This window comes from Cyanistes caeruleus, chromosome 19, assembly GCF_971803275.1.
Source record: "Cyanistes caeruleus chromosome 19, bCyaCae1.hap1.1, whole genome shotgun sequence".
Classification (NCBI taxonomy): domain Eukaryota; kingdom Metazoa; phylum Chordata; class Aves; order Passeriformes; family Paridae; genus Cyanistes; species Cyanistes caeruleus.
The window spans coordinates 4221675-4242552 of NC_141719.1; the positions used below are offsets into that span (position 1 = coordinate 4221675).

The 20878-nt window shown below is 51.4% G+C and overlaps 1 protein-coding gene across 1 annotated transcript in view; it reads right to left on the minus strand.

Moving 5' to 3' along the window:
* Positions 1-20878, minus strand: part of MGAT5B (alpha-1,6-mannosylglycoprotein 6-beta-N-acetylglucosaminyltransferase B) — a 65294-nt gene that overhangs the window by 23743 nt on the left and 20673 nt on the right. Inside the window, exons 3-8 of the mRNA XM_086857736.1 lie at positions 15995-16139; positions 4799-4911; positions 3655-3728; positions 2046-2216; positions 1101-1265; positions 333-502 (exon numbers count right to left, since the gene is read on the minus strand). Coding sequence (XP_086713862.1) covers positions 333-502; positions 1101-1265; positions 2046-2216; positions 3655-3728; positions 4799-4911; positions 15995-16139 — 838 coding nt within the window. The remainder of the gene's footprint in view (positions 1-332; positions 503-1100; positions 1266-2045; positions 2217-3654; positions 3729-4798; positions 4912-15994; positions 16140-20878) is intronic.

Consider the following 20878-nt stretch of genomic DNA (forward strand, 5'->3'; position numbering starts at 1 on the left):
AATGGGGTGGGAAAGGGAGTTTTCCCGTGGCCAGCTCCAGGCAGGTGTCAGGGGACACAGGTGATGCTGTGTGCTGGTGATGCTCTGTGTGCTGAAGCCACAGAGCAGAGCCCCACTCCAGGTATGTCCACATCAGCTCCATGCAAAGCATCACTTCACACCAGTCCTTCCCACTTTCCTAGGATGTCGAAGGATGGGATCTCTCCTAGCCATGGTGCTGGTGGCACAGTACAGCACCAGCCCTGTCTGAGATGCAGGTGGGCAAAGAGCCTCCCCCAGCCTTTTTGGACCTGGTGCTTCCACCTAATACCTGAATGCAACCCAGCACCCACCTCTGCAGCTCCTTCAGGGAGACCGTGACCCTCAGGCTGTGTCCCAGCATGAAGAGGGCAGCCAGGATGTCAGCCCACTGCACCATCTCACCCAGAGGGCCTCCCTTCAGCACCCGCGGGCTGAAAACATCCCCTGACTCCTCTGTCAGGAAGCCAATATGGATCAAGATCTGCAGAGACAAGGAGAGGGATCAGCACTGGGGAAAGGGACAATTTGAGTTTTCCAGCCCAGAATGACTTATGGGATGAATTTTTGATTCCCTCCAGCTCCTTGGCAGGCTGTAATTACTCAGGAAGCTCAGTCAGGTGTGCAGACAAATGATCTATGTCCAATTAGCACAGGCTCACTGGTCAGAGCTTGGCAGCTCCCTCTGAGTGCCACTCTGTGTCCCAGGGCCTGGTTCATGTTCTCCATGTCCATCATAGTCTGAACCATGGGCTGGAGCTGGATTTCCCAGCACACAGAGGCCAAAGGAAAAGGTACAACAAAAACACCAACAGGAATGCCAGCAACCTCAGCTTATCCTCAGAGGACCTGTCAGACTCTAGTGGAACTGGATGCCATCTCCACCCACCAGGACCCATTTCCAAAATCCACCCCATTGCTCAGCAACACCAGTCCTGCCACATCCCAAATGCCTGTGGTAGGGTGACAGACCACCCCTACAGACCCACACACTTCCATAAACAGATTTCCTCCCAGCTGGCTCCCATCCCAGCTGTCCCCGGGCTCAGCTTCCCCCTCTGTTCCCTGAGAACCCCCCGTACGTGTTTCTGGTCCCGCTGCCGTCCCGCCAGCTTCTGCTCGAGGCGCCGCGCCGCCCGCAGCCACTGCTGGGCCAGGTGCCGGATCCTCTTCTTCATGAAGCTCAGGGACTCCTTGCCCGTGCCGATGAGCTCCAGCAGGCGAGCCAGGTCCCTCCGGAATGCTGCCTAGGGAAGGAGCACGCTCTGCATGGTGAGTGTAGGGAAAGCGGCTGCCAGAGGAGTCCCTGGGCTGCCCAGGGTATTTGTCCATCTCAGCAGAGGTGATCTGAGTCCTTCCTGCTCCCCTGGAGCTGTCACAGCTCCTCCACTTCATGTCCCAAACCCCAGAGGGATCCCACTGCGCCCAGGGCTCATGAGAGCCTGATTCCTCAGGAGAGGAAAGGTACGGGAGTGTTGGAGTGGGTCCAGAGGAGGCCACAAAAATGATCGGAGGGATGAAGCATCTGTGCTGTGGAGACAGACTGAGGGAGCTGGGGGTGCTCAGCCTGGACAGAGAAGGCTCCAGAGAGATCTTTTTGCAACCTGTCAATACTTACAGGGGCTTATAAAAAGACAAGAACAGACATTTTAGCAGGGTCTGTTGCAACAGGACAAGGAGCGATGGCTTTAAACTAAGAGAGTTGACTCAGACTAGATATAAAGAGGAAACTTTTCATGGTGAGGGTGATAAAACACGGGCACAGGTCACAAAGAGAAGCAGTGGATGCTCCATCCCTTGAAACATTCAAGGCCAGGTCAGGCAGGGCCTGGAACAACCCATTCTACTGCAAGGTGTCCCTACCCATAAAGATCCCTTCCAACACCAACCATCCTGTCATTCTATGAAAAAAACCCACGAGAGGCATCATGGCCCCGCTGACACTGATGTTTATTTCCAGCAGCCTCAACACCAATGCCTCCCCTAAAGCCCCCAGCCCAGCAGGAGCCAGGCTGGGCCCACCTTACCTGCACCCGCGGCGGCGGCGGCGGCGAGGGCACGGCCACCGTCCGGTTTCGCCAGGGCAGGGGGGGACAGAACCACTCGACCTCGCTGAGGTAGATGAGGAAGGAGCACTCGGTGCCATCCACGCCAAAAAACGCATAGCAGGGGTCAGAGGTCCAGCGGGCCCTCATCCACTGCAAGGGGCAAAGGAACACGTGGGGCTCAGGGAGGAGATGTGCCGGCCCTGCCAGCTGCCACTGCTGTGGAAAACCTCTGATCTCCGTCCCCTTTCTCTGTCTGGGGGATAAAAATGAAGGGCAGAGGGTGGAGAAAGGGCTGCAAATACAGCCACGGGCTGATGTTCACCCCTCGGTGCCTTCAGGGAATGCTGGGCAGAGGAAGAGCCAGCAGGGTTTGCTGGGGACTCCCTGGGTTTCTAGCACTGGTTCCATTCTTCCCTGAGGGCACAGCCATTGATCCCCAGGAGATGATGGGCCACAGGGATTTCTTCTGGCTGGCTTTGCTGGGGAGCTGCTGATCTCATCGCCCCTGGAGCAGCAGGGCAGGGAGACAGATCTGCCAGCAGTCCCCAGGGATGATTTCACACTGAGGAGAATAACCAGGGACCAGAGCAGCGATTTATCATCCCCCACAAAGGCTCTTGCCAGCCTCTTCCTAATTCAACTACAAAAACAAATCTGCTCAGGGACTGGTTGCTGTGCCCAATCTGTAAAGCACAGCAATCACCAGGAGGGGAGATGGGATTACAGCCTTCCACAATTGCATTACACCCTGAATTTACTCAAATCATGGAAGGAAAGGATGGCTAACACCCATGGAAGTGAAAAATCCAGCCCCCCTCCAATATCATTTTCTTATACCCTTCAACTTCTTCTCAGGGAGACTCAACCCTGCAAAAGAGTGAGCTTGAAGCAGGTTGGGAAGAGGAGGGAAAAGGGCGATGCTTTTAATTAGCTGATGTAAATGTGCTCTCTGACAAAGCCATCATGCTCTGGGCCAAGTGCCAGGCTGCATTCTGGTGTGAAGAGCAGGCTGGGTGAGGCAGGACATCCGATTTGAGATGGAGGTCCTGGACACCTGAACGAGGTGCTGCTCTGGGCAGTGCTGGGCTTGTTCCCCAGACACCAGGGAATGCTCCAGATATTCAGAGATGATGTGTCAGAGCTTTCTGCTCACTTTGCTTCTGGCATTAAACACACAAACTGCAGGCAGGGAGGGCTGCAGGCAGAGATGCTCTCACAGCTGATTCCACTGCATTCTGTGGCTTCAGTGCTTTGTACCACTCCAGCTAAAGGTACATTTGGGGAGGGAATTATTGGGGGAAAACAACCCCATTTCTGTAGCAAAGGCTGCCAGAAAAGGTTGGACACCTCCCTTGTGTTTTCTCATCAAAGCACTGCCCTGCTTTGCTTTCCACACCTTTGGCTCTGCTCTTCCTCCGTCAATGGACTGCACCTTTCCAATATTAACAAACATTCTATTCTGGAAAGCATCCCATTCCCCATTGCCCTTCCCAGTTTAGCCCCCAGGGCCACTGCTCTGGGCCCTTCCCCTCCCAGCAGCTTCCATCCCAGCCAGAGACCCTCTCCCAGTCAGGGAACCCCAACTCACCTCCACCTTCCCAGCACAGTCGGGGTACTTGGGGTCCCGGGGCACCTCACACTGATCCCTCCTGCCTTCCATCACTGCAGAGAGACAATTTGGGTATGGGGAGAGCTGGGGTGTGACAGAGGAGCAGCTAGAAATGCTGTGAGGAGATTGGGATGGGATGGGATGGGATGGGATGGGATGGGATGGGATGGGATGGGATGGGATGGGATGGGATGGGATGGGATGGGATGGGATGGGGCTGGCAGCCCCCAAAGATGTTCCTTGATGCCACAGGTGTGCTAGGAGAGAGCCCCATCCCACTGGATGGAGCAGGACATCAAGATGTGAAGCAGCTTCAGCATCCTTCCCAAATCAGAGACAAAACAGAGGAAACCACCCTGCTTCAATGCCAGGAATGTCCCCCTTCCCTAAATCTCAGAAGGTCCATTTCCAGCACTTCCCTGTGCCCTCTGCCTGGTCCAGACCCCAAGTTCCACCTATCCCCACTCTTGTAAGCAGGCTGCAGGATCTAGGGAAGTACTTGACAAGTTTACGCTGTAAGCTTGATATAAAAGCTGTCCTGCTGAGCTGCTGTCAGAAGACTCATCCCCCAGGGTGAGTTCCAGAATAAGCCATAAAGTGGCTAAAAAGGCATCAGGATCTTTTCTCCTCCCATGGTTGGGTGAATAAATGCCACCACCCCTCCTCTAAGCCCTCCTTTGCCCATCATTGAAAAGCTTGAGGTGCAAGAGGCAGTGGGAGGATCTCCTGCCTCAGCCCCAAGAACCATGCAGCCATGTGGGGAAACATCTGCAGAGCCCAGCTGCCCTCCCAGCAGTGCCACAGTGGGATGGAAATGTCTCTCCTGGTGCTGAATCCCAACCTCTGTGAATTTGGATCCAAACCACCAAATTCTTCTATCAAGGTGCCTGTGCTGGCACCGCTCCTCACCTTTAATTTCACATTTTCCCTGGCATTTATTTCTGACAGCCACTCAGATTTGTCACCACGTGTCCCCCCCTGGCAGGCACGAGTTTCCCAAGGAAGGAGCCTCAAGATCAGCCTCCATTTCTGGGACTTTTACCAAATTTGTCATGGTTGGACCTTCCCATGGGCACAGCAAAACACACAGGGGGTTTGGAGTGGGGACCCCAGGGCCACTCACCTTTCCCATTCAGGAGGCTGTTCCGGAGAATCTGATCCACCTTTATTGCAATGTCTGACACGTTCTGAGCTATGGCCTGGATCCTCTCCATCAACCCAGCTGCTGGCTGGAACCTGGGAAAGAAACCAAATTAACCCTGAGAACTTGATGTCTCCCAGTGGTGACACTCAGAGGTGCTCAGAGAGAAATCCATGCTCCTGGAAGCTGCCAGCAGGTTGAATTTAGCTCCAGGGTGAAACATGGGAATGCCTGGTGCAGCATTTAGCAGGCACCAGTCACTTTCTTCCAGAAGTTTTGACTGAAAACCTATTTGAATCAGTATTTTATACATATTCTGCCATTTTTTTTGCAGTGTGCTGTTAAACATGGATCCACCTGTGCACTTTACGTGGGGAAAATATTAAACAGACCGGCAAAAAGATGTTTTTTCTTATTTCAGATGTGCTGTGTTTGAAAATCCTCTGCTGTGATTATTTGCCTTGCAGTAGGAAAAAAAATGGAGAAAAAGAATAAAAATACAGGGAAAAGAAGGTAAAACTGAGGAGGGCTGAGGAGGTTTGTGGGCTTGAAGCAGAGTGATGAAAAACAAACAGGACACATGGCTGTCCTGAGCCAGCCCATCCACCTAAGGTGGGGATCAGTTTGTCCTCCCAAGGAACAAGTGACAAGACAAAACAGCCTCAAGTTGCACCTGGGGAGGTTTAGATTGGAGATCAGGAAAAATTTCTTCACTGAAAGTGAGGCCAGGCATTGGAACAGCCTGCCCAGGGAAGCAGTGGGATCATCATCCCTGGAAGTGTCCCACAGATCCCCAAATGTGTTTCTCAGGGACATGGGCTCAGTAGTGCTGGGTCAATGGTTGGACTTGAGGATATCAGAGGTGTTTTCCAACCTCAGGGATTCTGAGATTCAGGTGGGAGGACTTCCAGGACCCCAGCAGGGAGCTGTGCAGGGACAGGGAGCTGGGGCTGAGCTGGGGATTGCAGCTCCAGCAAAGCCCACAGGTACCTTCCACCAAGGCTTGAGGTCAGACCGCAGCAGCTCGGATAGCTGCATGTGCTTCCATGGAATCAAACCTGGAATCAACACTGTCCTGGGTGAACAGCACCACTGAACTCATCTGAGGAACACATTTTGTAAACTGAGCCCTGTAATAAGGCTGGAGGTCACTTAAAACCTGGAATAACCTGGAGAAGGGCAAAGAGAACTCCATCCACCAGCAGTGGAGCCCTGCCACTCCAATGCCTCTCCTGCCACTTCCACCACAAACAGCCACCACGTCTCCAGGAGTTATCCCAGTAAATAATTTCCCCTCCTGCAGCGTTTGGGTCGTAAGTTTTCCCTCCCGCTGCCACCGAGGTCGTTTTAATACAAGGGAATGTCACATACAGTGAGCAAAACCAAAAGGGCTACCTTGAATACTCGTGGCACAAAAAATATGTGCTGATGTCAGGTCCTTCGTGGTGAAGTTTTATGTTTGTTCTCCAGCAGATCACTGAACCCGAAGGCTGGGATTTAAAGTACCTCTGTCCTCAAGGCTAAAAAAATCCTGGTTTTATGAACCGACACTGCTTCGGCTGTTGATTTAAAGTCCATTTGCCAGCAGCGAGCAGCCCACATTTTTCCTTCTGGCATGGTTTACGACCATCAATATTCAGGCTGCATATCTCCACAGGGAGCCACTGATCTTGGGCTTTTAAGAAATAATAATTAAATGCAGAGGACACCATTGCCCCCGAGTCACTACCAACCTTTGCAGAGAATAAACCCCAGGTATCCTGCTGTAACTGCTGCAGCAGGGAGGCTGCTCGTGAGGCCCTGGGAAAATATGGGCACAAAAATAACCTGAGATAAGCTTTGCTTGTCAGCATGGCTCCGAGGAGATAAAATTGTCCTGGTCTGAAAGCTCTCAAACCCCCATTTCTGCAACCATTTTTCCACCAGCAAGCAGCCATCAGGCCCTACAGGTGATGCAGAGGCACTCAGTAAACACCTGGGATGGGCAATTTAGGAGAAAATATCACATGGATGCAGTGAATTTAAAGCCAGTGAGCCCAAACTTCTGTTTCAACAGGAAAGGATGTGAAGATGCTCTCCAGGTTTCTCCATCACTCATGGCAAGGAGAGAGGATGGGCACAGCCACGACAGCACTGCTCTCACCCTTCAGAGTACTTAAATTAGCTCACAGTCTGGCTTCTGCCTCTTCCCAGAAGGTATCACAGTCCTCACTTGCTCCCAAACACAAGGAACCAGGTGAGCCTCAAAAATCAACAGCAGCCTCAGTCCCCACCTCCTCAGTGATGACCTCCAGACCTCAGCTCAGCCAGGGCTGAGCACTGGGCAGCCACAAAAATGCTCAAACAAAAATCAGGATCGTTGTCCTAAATAAATGTTTTTTTTCCAGCTCAGCCTTGTCCTGCCTGGCAGCCACAGTGCTGGGTGATGGAGCTGGCCCAGGCTCTGTGCCAGCTTGCCCATCTCTTCTGAAGCTACAGCTGCTCCCCAAACACAAAGATTTCACCTCAAAGCCCTTAGATGCAAAATGTATTTCTGAGCATCACACTCCAGTCCCCCAAACAAGCCAGGCATCGCATGAGCATCACAAGGCTTTCCCCAAAACACAGGATTACTCGAAAATGGCACTAAAAATATCCACCACGACTCTTGGAACATACGAGAGGGGAGGGAGAAAGGTAGAAAAGTCTCTTTGAAACACAGAACCAGGCTCAGATCTCCCATGCTCCTCACCCTTGCATGTCAAACTGGCTGCCTGCAAACCCTGGTGACTCTGAGCGAGGGATTTCACAGCAGGGGAGGAGAGCCACGCTCCCAGAGCATTGCTGGGTCCCAGTGTTTGTATCTGCTGGGTAACAAGGCCATCACAGGAGCAGCAAATTTCGTGTAAGGCATTAAGGAGGTGACAAGCAGGTTAAGCATAAGTTACATTAACTATCAGCACAGCGATTTGTCACCCAGGCAGGGGATGAGAAAATAAGGCATTTAAAGGTGTATCTCCAATGTGAAAAGGTTCTGTGTGCCTCCTAGGAGGTTGATGCCTTGTTGTTTGTAACTGGAGACACCAGAGGGACAAGGTAAGTGGTTTATTCTGCTCAACAACAGCTCAGCAGAGCAGGAATATCCCACCAGGTGGTCGTATCCAAGCCAGGATGCCAGCACAGCCCTTGCCAGCCCAGCAGGAAAAAAAATCTCCTTTCTTCCAGCACCACCACTGCCCAGGGAGCAGCTTTTTGCCTTTTCCCTTTTCGCTTTTTAAATTTTTCCATAGCGACATGCTAAATGCCACCAAAATATGCTGGCACTGTGCCAGCTATTGAAACTCTACTAAATTACCACAGCTTTTCTAGAACAATTTTTTCCCTGGGACCTTAAAACCGTTTACTACAGCAAATACAGTACTTTTACTCCTAACCATCAATATAGATTTCATCTTTATTATTTTCAGATTTATATTTCCCCTTGTTGATTAAGATTCAGATCACACCGTGCCTTATAATGCTCTGTATACAGTATTCATCTCCTTTCAGAAACTGCTATTAAGATGTATCTTTCCCCACTGACAGATCATTTGCCATAGAATATAGCTGGAGGTTGGGTTTTCTGTCACTTTTTTATGCATTAATTTGGTTCCCTTCACTTTGCTCTTGTCCCCAACTCCACAGCACCAGCTCGGATTCAGCCTGTTTATCCCTTTACAAGCCACTGTATTTTTATTGCCTTTTATAAAAGTGGCATTATGAAAAGATGAATCTCTTTCTCTTTGTGTGTTGTCTTCATAATACAAGCCCTAAACATATTTGCTTGCTCATCCGATATTTCTTGCTATTAACTTGTGAAAGCCATGGCTTTGGGAAGACCAATACAGATGGAGAAAAGCAGATGTTCTGAAGATAATACATCAACAAATTCAGCATTTGCACAGAGCAGTTTACTAAAGGATTTCCACTTGCTCACATCCAGTGTCTGTGCTGCCATTTGCCTCTTCAAATATTTTTTTAAGTTTTTGCCCAAAGGCCCAAAGCAGGGCAGAAAGCAGCAGGGCTGGTGCTGAGCTCTCACTGCTTCACTGCTCTGGGGACACAAATCACATCCATCCCCACAACAGCCAGGATAGGGAGCTGAAATCCCACAGGCAGCACTGATGGCCAAGGGAAAAGGATCTTTCCTGGCCTCCTGGTTCCTGCTGCAGCTTCTGAGGTGTTGCCTGTTAAAACAGCTGGGATATCCCCAGGAGAAATGAGCCCAAGGGCATCTCCAGTGGGTCACCTTGATGGCTCAGGCTGCTCTTCCTGTCCATCCATCTGTCCCTTGGAAAACACTCAGAGTCACCCAACTCTGTGAAGTCACCAACTCGGGGCCTGGAAAACTGAGGGGTCCCAGGGCTGTGGGGAGAAGCCCTCATCCAAATGCTGGATAACTAAAAAAAGTCATTTAAATGTCCAAGAAGACGGAGGAATTAAAAGCTTTGCTCCACTAACATAAGAGAATGCAAGTAAAACTCATCCATGGTGGAGCAGCAAACATTTCTGGGAGGTCCATGCCATTGTGTGTATCTCCACATCCTCTCTGAGATGGCTTGTATCCAAAACTGCAGAAGCCAGAGCTGCCCATGTGGGAGAGGGCAGGACACAGACCCAGGGGGTTATTGGGTAGCTGATGCTCTAAAATTTGTGTCACAGTCCCTTGACACGGATGACCCCAGCACAGGGGGTGCATCAGGAGAGGCTGGGGCAGGTGCCCTGCTCAGGAGGTTGGGCTGTGCAGTTCATGTTTATTGGCCTTGTAATCCTGGATTTAATCCTCATGGCTCCAGTGCTGTTCCCCTGAGCTTGGATGAGCAGCCAGGGCTGGGACTGAGCTGCTGGTCCCTGTGGTGGGAGGGCAGCACAGCCCCTGCTGGGATGGGAAGTGCGGGGAGCGTTCCACATCCTGCCCCACTTGGGAAAGGCTCAGGCCCCCAGGGAGCAGAGCAAAAGCCCAAAGCTCTGCTTATGATCAGTTTGGCAGAAACTCAGAGTAGCATTAGAAGGAAAGGAGTGCAGGGGCTGAGGCACAGTTCTCGCTGCTTTGCTCCCCCTGGACGGGGCTCTGCCAGGTCGCTCAGATCCTCGGTGCCTTTCCTGACAAGGACAAGGATGTGACACCTGGCTTTGCACACGTGAGAAGGCCCATGCCACAGAGAAGTGGGTTTATTCTTCACAGTCTGCTCCTGACAGTCAGCTGGACGAGAAATTAAAATTAAATTAAAATATTTTTTAAAAAATCAGAGGACAGCGTTTGCTCCCAGTGTAATTTCTGGGGTTTCTGTACATCCCAATGTTTTCCACCTCAGGGTGACACAAACAGCTCTGCCTCCCCTCCACAAACACCTGAGTAAAGACCTGAGTTCACTCTGACCATGTTTGTGCTCACCCTGGGAACATATTCCAGAGAACATGGCTTGGGATGGGAGCATTCCTTGGAAACTCATTTGAAGCAAATTCCAGATGATGCATGGGCAGAGCCCTGATTGAACTGCTCCAACACCAAGTTAAATAATAAATCACATAATAAATATGGGAGCATTTAACTCACTAAACTACTTCCATTTATTTCCATTTCAGTTGATTGTGGGTGATATTTCTCACACAAATGCTTTTCTAAGAGACCCTGAGCTAACCCAAAGCCCACGGCTGCACACCCCAGGGGAGGACACTGACATTTAAGTGAGCTGGCAATAAACTTCATGAAAAAAATGATGAAAACCAGCTCTCCAACCAAACCCTGTAGGTCACCAGCATGGCCAGCAAAGTAGAACCAGCACCATTAATTAAAATATTTTATTAGTGCTATAAAATGCTTTGAGATCTTCCCCAAGCAGAACACGAAGCTGAAGCCACAAGCCCAAACCTTCATTTTCCTCCTGACCCTCAGAGCAGAACTGGGCTGAGCCACAGGCCCAGGCAGCTGTGGGTTTATTTATGGGAGCAAAAGGGATCGTGAAAAGGAGGGTTACAGGATCACCACTTTGTTGGGGCATAAATCAGATATATTTATCTGCAGGCTTGAGTAGCCTGATGCAGGCTGGGAGGAACCACCTTCAGTGAGCTGCCAGCCTCACAGTCTTGACTAAGAGGGACCTGCCTAAAAGTGAGACCAAAACCACCAGTTTTGATCAGAATCCTTGGGGCAGAGGATCCCCTGGGGCAAGATACATTCCTCAGCCCCCCATTTCCTTTGCCAGCTGTGTGTTTGGTGGTCATGCTCTGTTTAATTTGAGCAGGGGTGTTTTGGCAGCCTGTGTTTCCACTGCCAGCACTACACCCTCCCCAGACGCCCCTTTCCATCATGTCCATTCCCACCTGAGCCCATCCCTCTGTTTGCTCCCAGCTGCTCCAAAATCAGGGAACCTGATGGAGGTTAACAGGCTCTGATTTTGCTTGGAGGGTAAAACAGACACACAGGTTGGGTAAAGGCAGCCCCACGCCACCAGGGCCCCAGCACTGGTCCTGTACAGCCAGCCAAGGCAAAACCAACCACGGCACAAAACCACCAGGGACTGCACATTCACCAAGAAGCCTCATTTGCCAGCCTTATCACATTTATTTGTGATAAAGGAGCCCTCGGTGTGTCAATGCTTTGGCATGACATAAAATAAAAAATTCAATATCGTGAATAAAAAAATAAATTAAAATAAAATAAACAGAAGGCAAAGCCTGCTGCAGAATTAGGTTCAGCAAATTGAGCAGGAGCTGCTGGGGGAGGTACAAGGCTGGGAGCAGGAGGGGAGGGTGTGAGTGACCTGGGCATACCTTGGCACCTATCACCGTGCTGGTGATGCCCAGCACCATTGGGCTGTGGGGCTTTTCCATGAGGTCACAGCCCTTCTGGAAATGTGGGATGCATGGATGGACCCTGCTCATCTGCTAGCAGCACACAGCTACCTCCCTGCTATGTCTTAGAGATAAAAGCAATTTATCTCAACTGCCAGGCCTGAATTCCCCCATTTATGTCCTCTCCTGATCCTGATGGGGACTCCAGACCTGCAGGGAGTCCCTACACTGTGCCCATCCCCTCCAAGTAACACTGAAATCATCCAGGGCCAGGCTGGAGACATCCTCAGGAGCTGGCAAGAAACATCTCATCACCTCTGCCAGGATGGGCTGTGGGACCTGGGAGGAAGGTGAGGACTGGGGAGGAAGGCTCCTGTCTCCTGATGCACCCCTGCTCTTGCAGAACAACACCCAGCAAAGCCAGGCTGGACCACAGGATGGGTCTTACCTTCCCTGGGTGCTCTGAGCACCTCTCACCCCCTCCCCTTGCTCACCTGGCAGCAGGAGACCACAGGATCTGGCTGTGATTTCACTGCAGCCAGCTCACCACCAGCAACAATTCAGGAATTAATAGAGCCAGGCTGGCAGGATGCAGGAACATCATCCATTTAGTGTCATATTGCGAGACTTTTAATTACTGGGGGAATATGGAGTCATGTAATGATTACAAGAACAAATACTTAAAGTGTGTGGAAATTAACTGAGCCTTGGCAGTAATTAAGCTTGAAGATTAATCAGTCCTTAGCAAATAACAGCCTTTGCAGGCTAACCACCACGTAGGGGAGAGGGATGACCAGGGATGCCAGTGCTGCAGACCCCAGCCTCCCCCTCTGCCGTGTCCCTGTGGGATGGGGTGGGCAAGGGAAGCCCAGTTCCTGGAAAAGGGCTTCTCCAAACCCCAAGACTGCTGGGTTACGGTGCCAGCTTGGGTCAGCCACTTCAGACCCCTCCTCCCCTCCCTCCCAAGCGCTTCCCAGAGAGAGATCAACACTCCCCCTACAAACTGATGTTTCCCTTGCCCAGTAAACAGCTCTCCAGGAGGCTTCCATAAGTGCTCCTAATTTCCTTTCCCTCTGATGATTTACGAGGGTTGCATTCAATTAACAGCAGTATTGATTTTCCCGCAGCTGACTGGCAGGCTGCTCGCCCTCGTTAGGGAATCCATCCTTCCCTTCCCAGCATGGGCAGGATGCAGACAGAAGGGAGCCCAGGCAAGGCTGGAGAAGGGAGCAGCAACACTTGGGGCTCACAGGTGCAGCCTGTGTCCTTATCCCAGGCTGTGACATCCCACAGAACTGTTGGGCAGCTCTTCTAAGGGGGAGAAAGTTGGAGTGGGACATTTGGGATTTCCAAGAGTTTTATCTAAAGCAAGGGGATAGAAATGGAGGCATCTGTGGAATACTCAGTCAGACAGCCCCTAACGGAGCAAGATTTTGGAGCAATGCTCAGCTTGGAAGGCTGGGAGGCTTTCCAAGGCAGGCCATTAATTCCACCCTGTATATACAGACTTTTCCTTGCACTTTCCAAGGAGTAAAGCCACCCCGAGCCTCTGCTGGAGTGGTACAGTGCTCACAGGTTATTCCATAAAGCTCAGCAAAGCCTTCACCTCCTTCCTCTCAGCTGGGGCTCTGCAAAACCCAGCCCACCTGATTCCATTGGAGATCCAGCCTTGAGCAGGAGAGGACTTTGTAAAAACAAGTGTTAATCCACTTTTGGGCAACTGGAACCGCAAAGCCCACGCTGGCAGCTGTGCTGAGCGGGAAGAAGACGAAGGCAGTGGCCGTGCCAAGCAGGGATGCTTTGAAGACTAAAATCCCTTTGAAATTAGCACCCTTTAATTGTATTATCTTTCCCTGACAGCCTCAAGTCGGTCACTGGTGATCAAAGAGACAGAGACAGAGAGGGAAGGAGACAAGCCCTTGGAGGAATCCCAGGATCCTAACGAGGAGCAGTACCCGGGTGTTTCCGTGGGGCTGATCCAGGCCCAGGAGTCATTGCTGGGTCCCAGTGCAGCTGGAGGTGCCCAATCCCACCTCAGAACAGGGGTCCCCAGGACTGCAGCTGGTTACCCTCAGAGGGACAAGGACCTCAGCAACCAGACTCCACAGGGTTACACATCAGCTGCTTTTGGATTCCTCCTGGGATAATCAGCTCAGCTCCAGAGAGCACCCAAAGCTGTGGGATCAGCACAGAGCCAGGCTCTGCTCAGAGCAGACAGCTCTGTACCCTCCCAGCTGCCTCACACAACCCTCAAAGGGCAGCAGGGACCAGGACGAGCCAAGAAATGTCACTCTGGATGAGGCAGCACATGTGGGAGCAGAGGTGGAGCCACTCAAACCTGCTGAGAACAAGAAGAGTGTAACACTTCCAACACATCCACATCCCCTCTGGCCACAGCCCTCAGCCAGACCCAGGGCTGCAGGGAAGGAAGGGAGCACTCAGGAAATGCTTCCCAAGTGTTGGCAAATGCTGCCTGTGCTTCATTAGGGACTTTTCATTAGGGACATTTGTCACAGCAAAATCCCACCCACAAGAAAATCCCCCATGGTGGCTGCTTCCCCTGGAGATGCTCTACCCCATGAACAGATCTTCAGAGGCCAGGTGAGAACAAGGAGAGGAGACAGATGGGGTTGGATGCAGAATCAACTGAAGACAATTGATTTCTCTTTAGGGGTGGTTTATAAGGAGCAAAAGGTGATAAACCCATTGCCCCTGACTTTCCATTCCTGAAAATTAAGACATCTGTAATCTCAACCACTCAGTCCCATCTGAGCACACACACAAAACCTGAGGCTCTTTTGATGCGGGTCCATCAGCTCCCATCCTCTCTGATCTCTCCAAGTGATGGTCTCAAAGTCATCACTCACACAGCAGATCTGAAACACCAAATCCTCATCTGCAGCCACTGCTGCCAGCCCACAGAAAAGCTTTCATCTCTTGGCTCCTGGTGTAGAGAAACAATTACCACCTGAAATCACTGGTTCTTTTAACACAAGATTGGCCAAGAAAATCACTAAATGTGAGCAAGGGTCTTCCAGTGGCTGGCTGTAACAGTCCTGTCCACTCCTCTCTGTCCACTCTCTTATTGGTGATCTCATTCTCTTGGATATCAGCCAACCTCAGAACAACAAAATCCCCAGCACCTTCCATGGCTGAGGCAAATTATATTTTCTCAATGCTGGAAATGATGCTACATAAAAGGCAGGACCACGCACTCCACGGCTGCCTGTGCAGCTCTAACTCAGGTGTGCAGGTACTGTGGCAGAGCTCAGCCTTTAATTACAGGCTCACTTACTCTGTTTTCCATTACAGGCACAAAAGAGGCTCGTGAGGAAAGCGAGGCAGAGGGATGGAAATGCTGATGGGAACAGGGAAAAGCACAGTGATGGCAGGAGGTGGAGGTGGGAATGTTATGTGGATCCACAGCTCCTGTGCTGTCAGCACAGAACAGGGCAGGGGTGACCCCTGCATGTCACATCCCTCCCATCCACCTCTCCTGTGTCACCCGAGGCTCCACCTGAGCAAAATCCACACTGGCATCTTTTCCACACTGCCAGGTTTGTCTCAAGAGTGGTTTTTCATCCCTGCCCCTCCATCACCGGTTACCATTTGTGCAGCTCTTGGCCTGGCACTCAAATTAGTATCAATGGATGTTCAAAGGCTCCCAGAGCACAGGGAAATGTCTCTCTAGCTAATCAGTGTGCCACGACAGGAAGGTCTGATGGCATCTCTCCTGCTGCCAGCTGAGATGTGCATCACAGGGAGCCAGGACATCATTTTAAGCCCTTCTGCACATTTTAAACCTTGCTCAACTCCAAGGCTGAGCACATCAGCCCTGGATTCCAAACAACCACCAGCTCCACGGGAGGAGTACAGGGACAGAGCAAATGTCAATGTCCTGAGCTCAGGGAGCACATCCCACACACACCAGGTGCTGCTCCAGCCCTCGGCAAATCCCACCTCCAGCTGCACCACAGCACAGCAGTGCAGACACTTGCAGCTGCTTCAGGAAATCATGGAATCACAGAATAGCCCAAGTCAGAAGAGACCCATAAGGATCACTGAGTCCAACTCCTGGCCCTGCACAGGACAGCCCCAAAAATCACAGTGTTCCTGAGAGCATAGTGGAAATTCTTCTTGAACTCTGGCAAGCATGGGGTTGTGACCACTAATCCTAAAAATCACAGTCAGTTCAGAAATCCCAAAAGAAAAGATTCCAGACATGGCAAACGAGACTAAAAAATATCTCCCCAAGCCCCATGTCCCGCTGAGCCCCACCACCCTCACAGAGCAGCTCAGCACATTGGGGTGTTCCGCTCCTGCAAAGCCCCCACACCCAGCGCTGCTCCACAGGGTCTGACTGACCTGTCCAGAGGGAATCGTGCTTCATCCCCTTTGTGGAAGTCAGTGCTGTTCTCCAGCCTGGCCAGGATGTCCATCCTCTTCATCAGCACCTCCAGCATGTCGCTCATCCTCCGCAGCAGCCCTCGGGACTCCAGCGCTCCCATCACTGCAGCACACAGAGAGCAGCTGAGACACGGCCACGGCTGCCACTGACAGACCCCACCCCTGGCCCCCTGCCCAGGCTCCAGCCCCACAGCTGCCCGTGCTCCTGTGCTCCCCAGCCCCACGGGTGGGCTCGGTGCTGTACAGACCATCTGTCCCCTCTGCCCCACAGCCCCATCGTCCTGCCCGAGCAGGGCAAATCCCAACTCCACTTGGGCTCCTCCAGCTCAGGATAACCAGTGGTTATCTCAGCCCTGGATCCAGCCCCCTCACTGGGCATGAGCTCCTGGTTTATCCACCTAACCCAGCCTGTCCTGTGGGCTTATGGTAAACTGACTTTATTCCCAACCAAACAGCCTTTCATTTGGCACTTTTCACTGTCCACCTAGCCCAGCATCCTGCCTTTGACAGCAGCCTGCAGGGGATGCTGAAGGAAAAACATGGGAAACTAATCAAAGAGGTGGTCCTCCCCCACCACATCCTCCCAGCAGCACCGGATTTTCCTGTTACAGAAAAGAAGAAATTTTCTGCCTAAATCTGCAATGGGATGGGTGACCCAGCACTGGAAATAGCTCAAGTGCTGCATCTCCACCCCCAGCAGGAAAGGCCCCCGATTCCCAGCCCTGTTTAACACTGTTTCCTATGGGTTTGCATGGCACTGACCTGCTGCCACATGGAAAGCACAGGGGGATCCAGGAGCTCCTGGCTCCCAGCTTGATTTGCCATCTAGTGACAGGCAGCCTGAGCCCGGAGCCAGGGAACAGAAAATAAAGCTCCTGTTTCATCTCAGCTCGGCTCATTTCACGTTGGTAATAACTTAATCAGTGCATAATCCCCTGAACCTCTCCCGTTTAGCTTATCTCTGCCGTTCCACTCACATGTGCTTTCAAAGAGGCAGCACATATTTAATTCAGGGAGCAGCAGGAGCCAGGGGGACGGCACTGGGAAGGCAAGCAGCTGCTGGACATCCTGGGGGCCATCAGGTGGCTATCAGATGGCTACCAGGTGGCTATCAGGTGGTCATCAGAAGGCTATCAGGTGGCTATCAGGGTTTAGAGATGCCTCATGCACCTCCAAACAGATGCACAACCAGTCTTGCAAAGCCAGAGGGAGTTTGGGCTCCCCTATCCTGGCACAGCCAGGGCAGTGGGATGGATCAGGGCATCCCAATGGAATTGTGTGCCAGGGACAGCCCTGGCACGGGCTTCTCCTCACCACAGGAGCTGAGTGAGCAGGTGAAACAGCAGAGAGGCCTCAGTGTGGGGTCTGGGTGGTTTGGGTGTTCATACAAGAGCAGGGTATGGCCGTGGGGGGATCGGGGCACCGTGACAGCTCCTGCTGCTGCATCCATTCCATCCCCCCTGCCCCAGGAATTCACCCACTCTTCAGCCACAGCTCCCAGGGGTTGGGAAAGTTGCTTCCCAGGGAAGGCTGCATTGGCACTGCAGCTGATCATGAGGCCCCAGCCCCTCACACTCCTCGGCCAGGCTCTCGCCCCGGCGGGCGCTGGGATAACATCGGATCATTGCGGCTCTGTCAGACACCCAGCACACGAGCACAGGGTTATGAGCCAACCCTTAACCCCTCCAAGAAGCTTCCACTGAGCCAGACCTCACCAAAGACTGCCTTCCACACTTAGCTGAGATTATCAGCAGCATATTATTTTTCCTGACGCTATCTAACAAAACAGAAGAAACATTGAGAGACAAAACAATTCCTCAAAACAAGAGGACAAACCAACATTCATGAATGGAAAGTGGGCTCTTCCTCCAACATCCCCTCAGTTCCATGGCAAGAAGTCAGTGAGTTCTGCTTGAATCAGTGGGTGCCCGAGGCCCTGTGCAGCTCCAGACCTTCCTGGGTGGGTTTGGGGACACAGGAGCCACCTGTGCCCATCCCACCAGGAAGGTCCCCTAGGTGATATAAGAGCCACAGCCTGTCCCACTGAAGAGCAGCAGCACTAATGAGTCTGCAATTAAAAGATGCTATGGGGCTAAAAAAGTGGAATCTTGGAACCTGGAGCTCTGTTTTGACAAGGACTGCCTCAAACACAGCTGAGCAAATCAGGAAAAGGCACTGCCAAGGGAAATAGAACAGCTCTGACATGGGTTTAAATCAGAAAATCCACTTTATTTGTCCATAGACTGAGCCCATTCCAGTGACATCCCTCCCACAGCTGGGCTGTGTTCATGGGTTGCAGCCCCCAGCATCCTCTGTCCATCCCAGGATTGACCATCCCCCAAACAGGGATTTCTACTCAGAATTTACTCCTGCTCTGACATCCCAGCACGGCCAGCAGGTCAGAGCTTAGGCCTTAAACTCAGTTTTTGAGTGAAAGAGTGATTACCAATACCTCTTGGATGCTCCTGCACTGCAGTGGGTGAGGCTGAAGGTCCGGAAAAGGACCTGACCCAATCCCTACAGCTGGCCAGAAAGGCTGAAACCACAACCACCAGATTCCCGTGGGCAGAGTCCATCCTGGCCTGGGGATTTGGATCCCGGTTTGTCTGGGGGATCAGGTTGTGACAGTTTGCTAGGAAGATGCAAGGGTTGTGCCTGGGAAGGCAGTGGAGGTGGAGAATTCCTGGCAGTCCAGGCAAGGATGCTCGCTCCAAGACTTCATCACAGAAGCACAGCTGACAACACAGGTCTGCTCCCAAATCACTAATGAGGGGTGAGGATATTCCCACCAGGGCACAAATCCATTTCCCTGTGGATGCCAGAGTGGCCAGCAGCAACTGGAGCCACAAGCTCCAGTTCTGCACCCCACCACCAGCCTGCCCCTGACATTGTACTGCCTGAATTTCCCTGACATCTCCCCTCCTGTCACTGCCACCATCCAATTCCCAGCTGGTTTCCAGCCACTGCAGGATGCTTTCCAATAGCAAAGCTCTGAGCTTTGCTGTCAGCAGTGAGCCGAGATATTCCTTCTCAAATAAAGAAATTAAAAAAAAAAAAAAATCCCAAATACCAAGTAAAAATAGTAATAATAAAAAAAAATAAAATCCCAGATTTCTCTGCATTATCTTTTGAGGCAGCCTGCCAGAAAGCAGAGCTGTGGCAGGACACATCTCACCCAGCCCTCCCCTGGCACTCAGAGATGAAGTCGAAGCTCTTCCGCATCAACACCTCTCTCTTTCTGTTCCTGGTCTTTGTTGTTGTTGTTTTTCCAGCAGCTTAAGGAAGCTAACAACGAACTGACATTTTTGGCAATGATTATTACATCTCTTGGAAAGTGTGTCTCATTAAAACCAGAAGAAAGGAGGAAAAGTGCTGAAGCGACTCTTTTAAAAATGCAAGAGCCGGGATTAATTTGTTAACCTGAAACGGAGACTCAGACTGCCACCCAGGGCTGCTCAGCTGCCTGAGCCAGGCACGGGGATCCAGAGGGTGGAGGAGATCCTGGCCAGGACCTCAGGCTCCTCCCTAAAGCCAGCGATGAAGATCCTCATGGAGACTTTACCCACAGCACTGCAGGCAGTCAGGATAAACCCAAACCCACCTTAACAGCACAAAAACCCAGTAAACCAGTTCTGAAAAACCAGTTCTGAAAAATTAAACCATGCTGAAAACCACTTGCTTTTAAAAAATCAAAGCCACCAAGCTGCTAGTTAGAAAGGAAAAATATTCTAATTTCCCCTGATAATCAGCAATGATGGGACAGCAAATACAAGTAAACTCCACCGACAGATTAATTGGAGTTTGTTAAAGTATGACAGGGTTTTGACAGTTTTCCTGAGTGGCAGCCACGCTTTCCAGGCAATCACTGAACTGACAGAGGTTTTCATAGCAGCACTAGGAAATAATGATTGCAATCAATCATATCTTACCGGATTCCATGAGACACGCTGGTAAACACAGCAGAGGGAGGAGAATTATTTATGGGCCTTCTGAAGAGCACACAGCTAAGTAATTGGATGAAATCAGGGGAAAAAAGGAAAGCAGCCCCTAAGGGTGATGTCTTGTGGAAGAAGGAACAGCTTCTCTGTGAAACCAGTGGAATAGTCAACAGCCAATATGCTCAAATATGGATGGGTTGAAACCCAAGGGAATTCATTAACGATGCACTTGTCTTTAAGATACCTCCTTGGAGTGAAAGCAGCAGTGAGCAGGCGTCACCCCCTGCCAGCACCTGCCACTGGAACCTCCAGAACAGCAGCCAGGATGAGCATTCAGGGGAGTTTTGCTGCGTGTGCCAGCCTGAATTCAAAGGTGAAGTTCAGCAGAGCTCAATGATCCTTGTGGATCCCTCCCAGTTGAGGATATTCTGTGTTTCTACCATTCTCTGACCATGCAGGAGTGGAGAGCAGCTGAGAAAGGAGCATCCCTAGTGCAGGGGACACTCTGCTGAGCAGTCCAGCACAGGGCTGGGACAAGTGAGGGTGATGTGAAGTGCTGCTGGCAAAGCCCAGGCCGCAGGGAAAGGAGCAGACAGAAAGGAGTTTCCTTGTGTTTTCCACATTTTGGGATCCTGAGCATCCTCCACCGCTGCTCACTTTGGGAGCCCTCTCCACCCAGCCCTTCCCAGCACGGATGGAGTGTGCAGGATGCCACCCTGTCACACAGGCACAGAATGTTTTTAAAAGGAGTTAAACCCCTCAGGAAAATAAAAAAGAGCACTTTGGGTCATGTTCTCTTGTGCTGGTTTCAGCTGGGGTGGAGTTAATTTTTTTCCCAGTGGCCGGTGTGGGGCTGTGTTTTGGAATTGTGCTGAGCACAGGGGTGATTTTACAGAGATGTTTT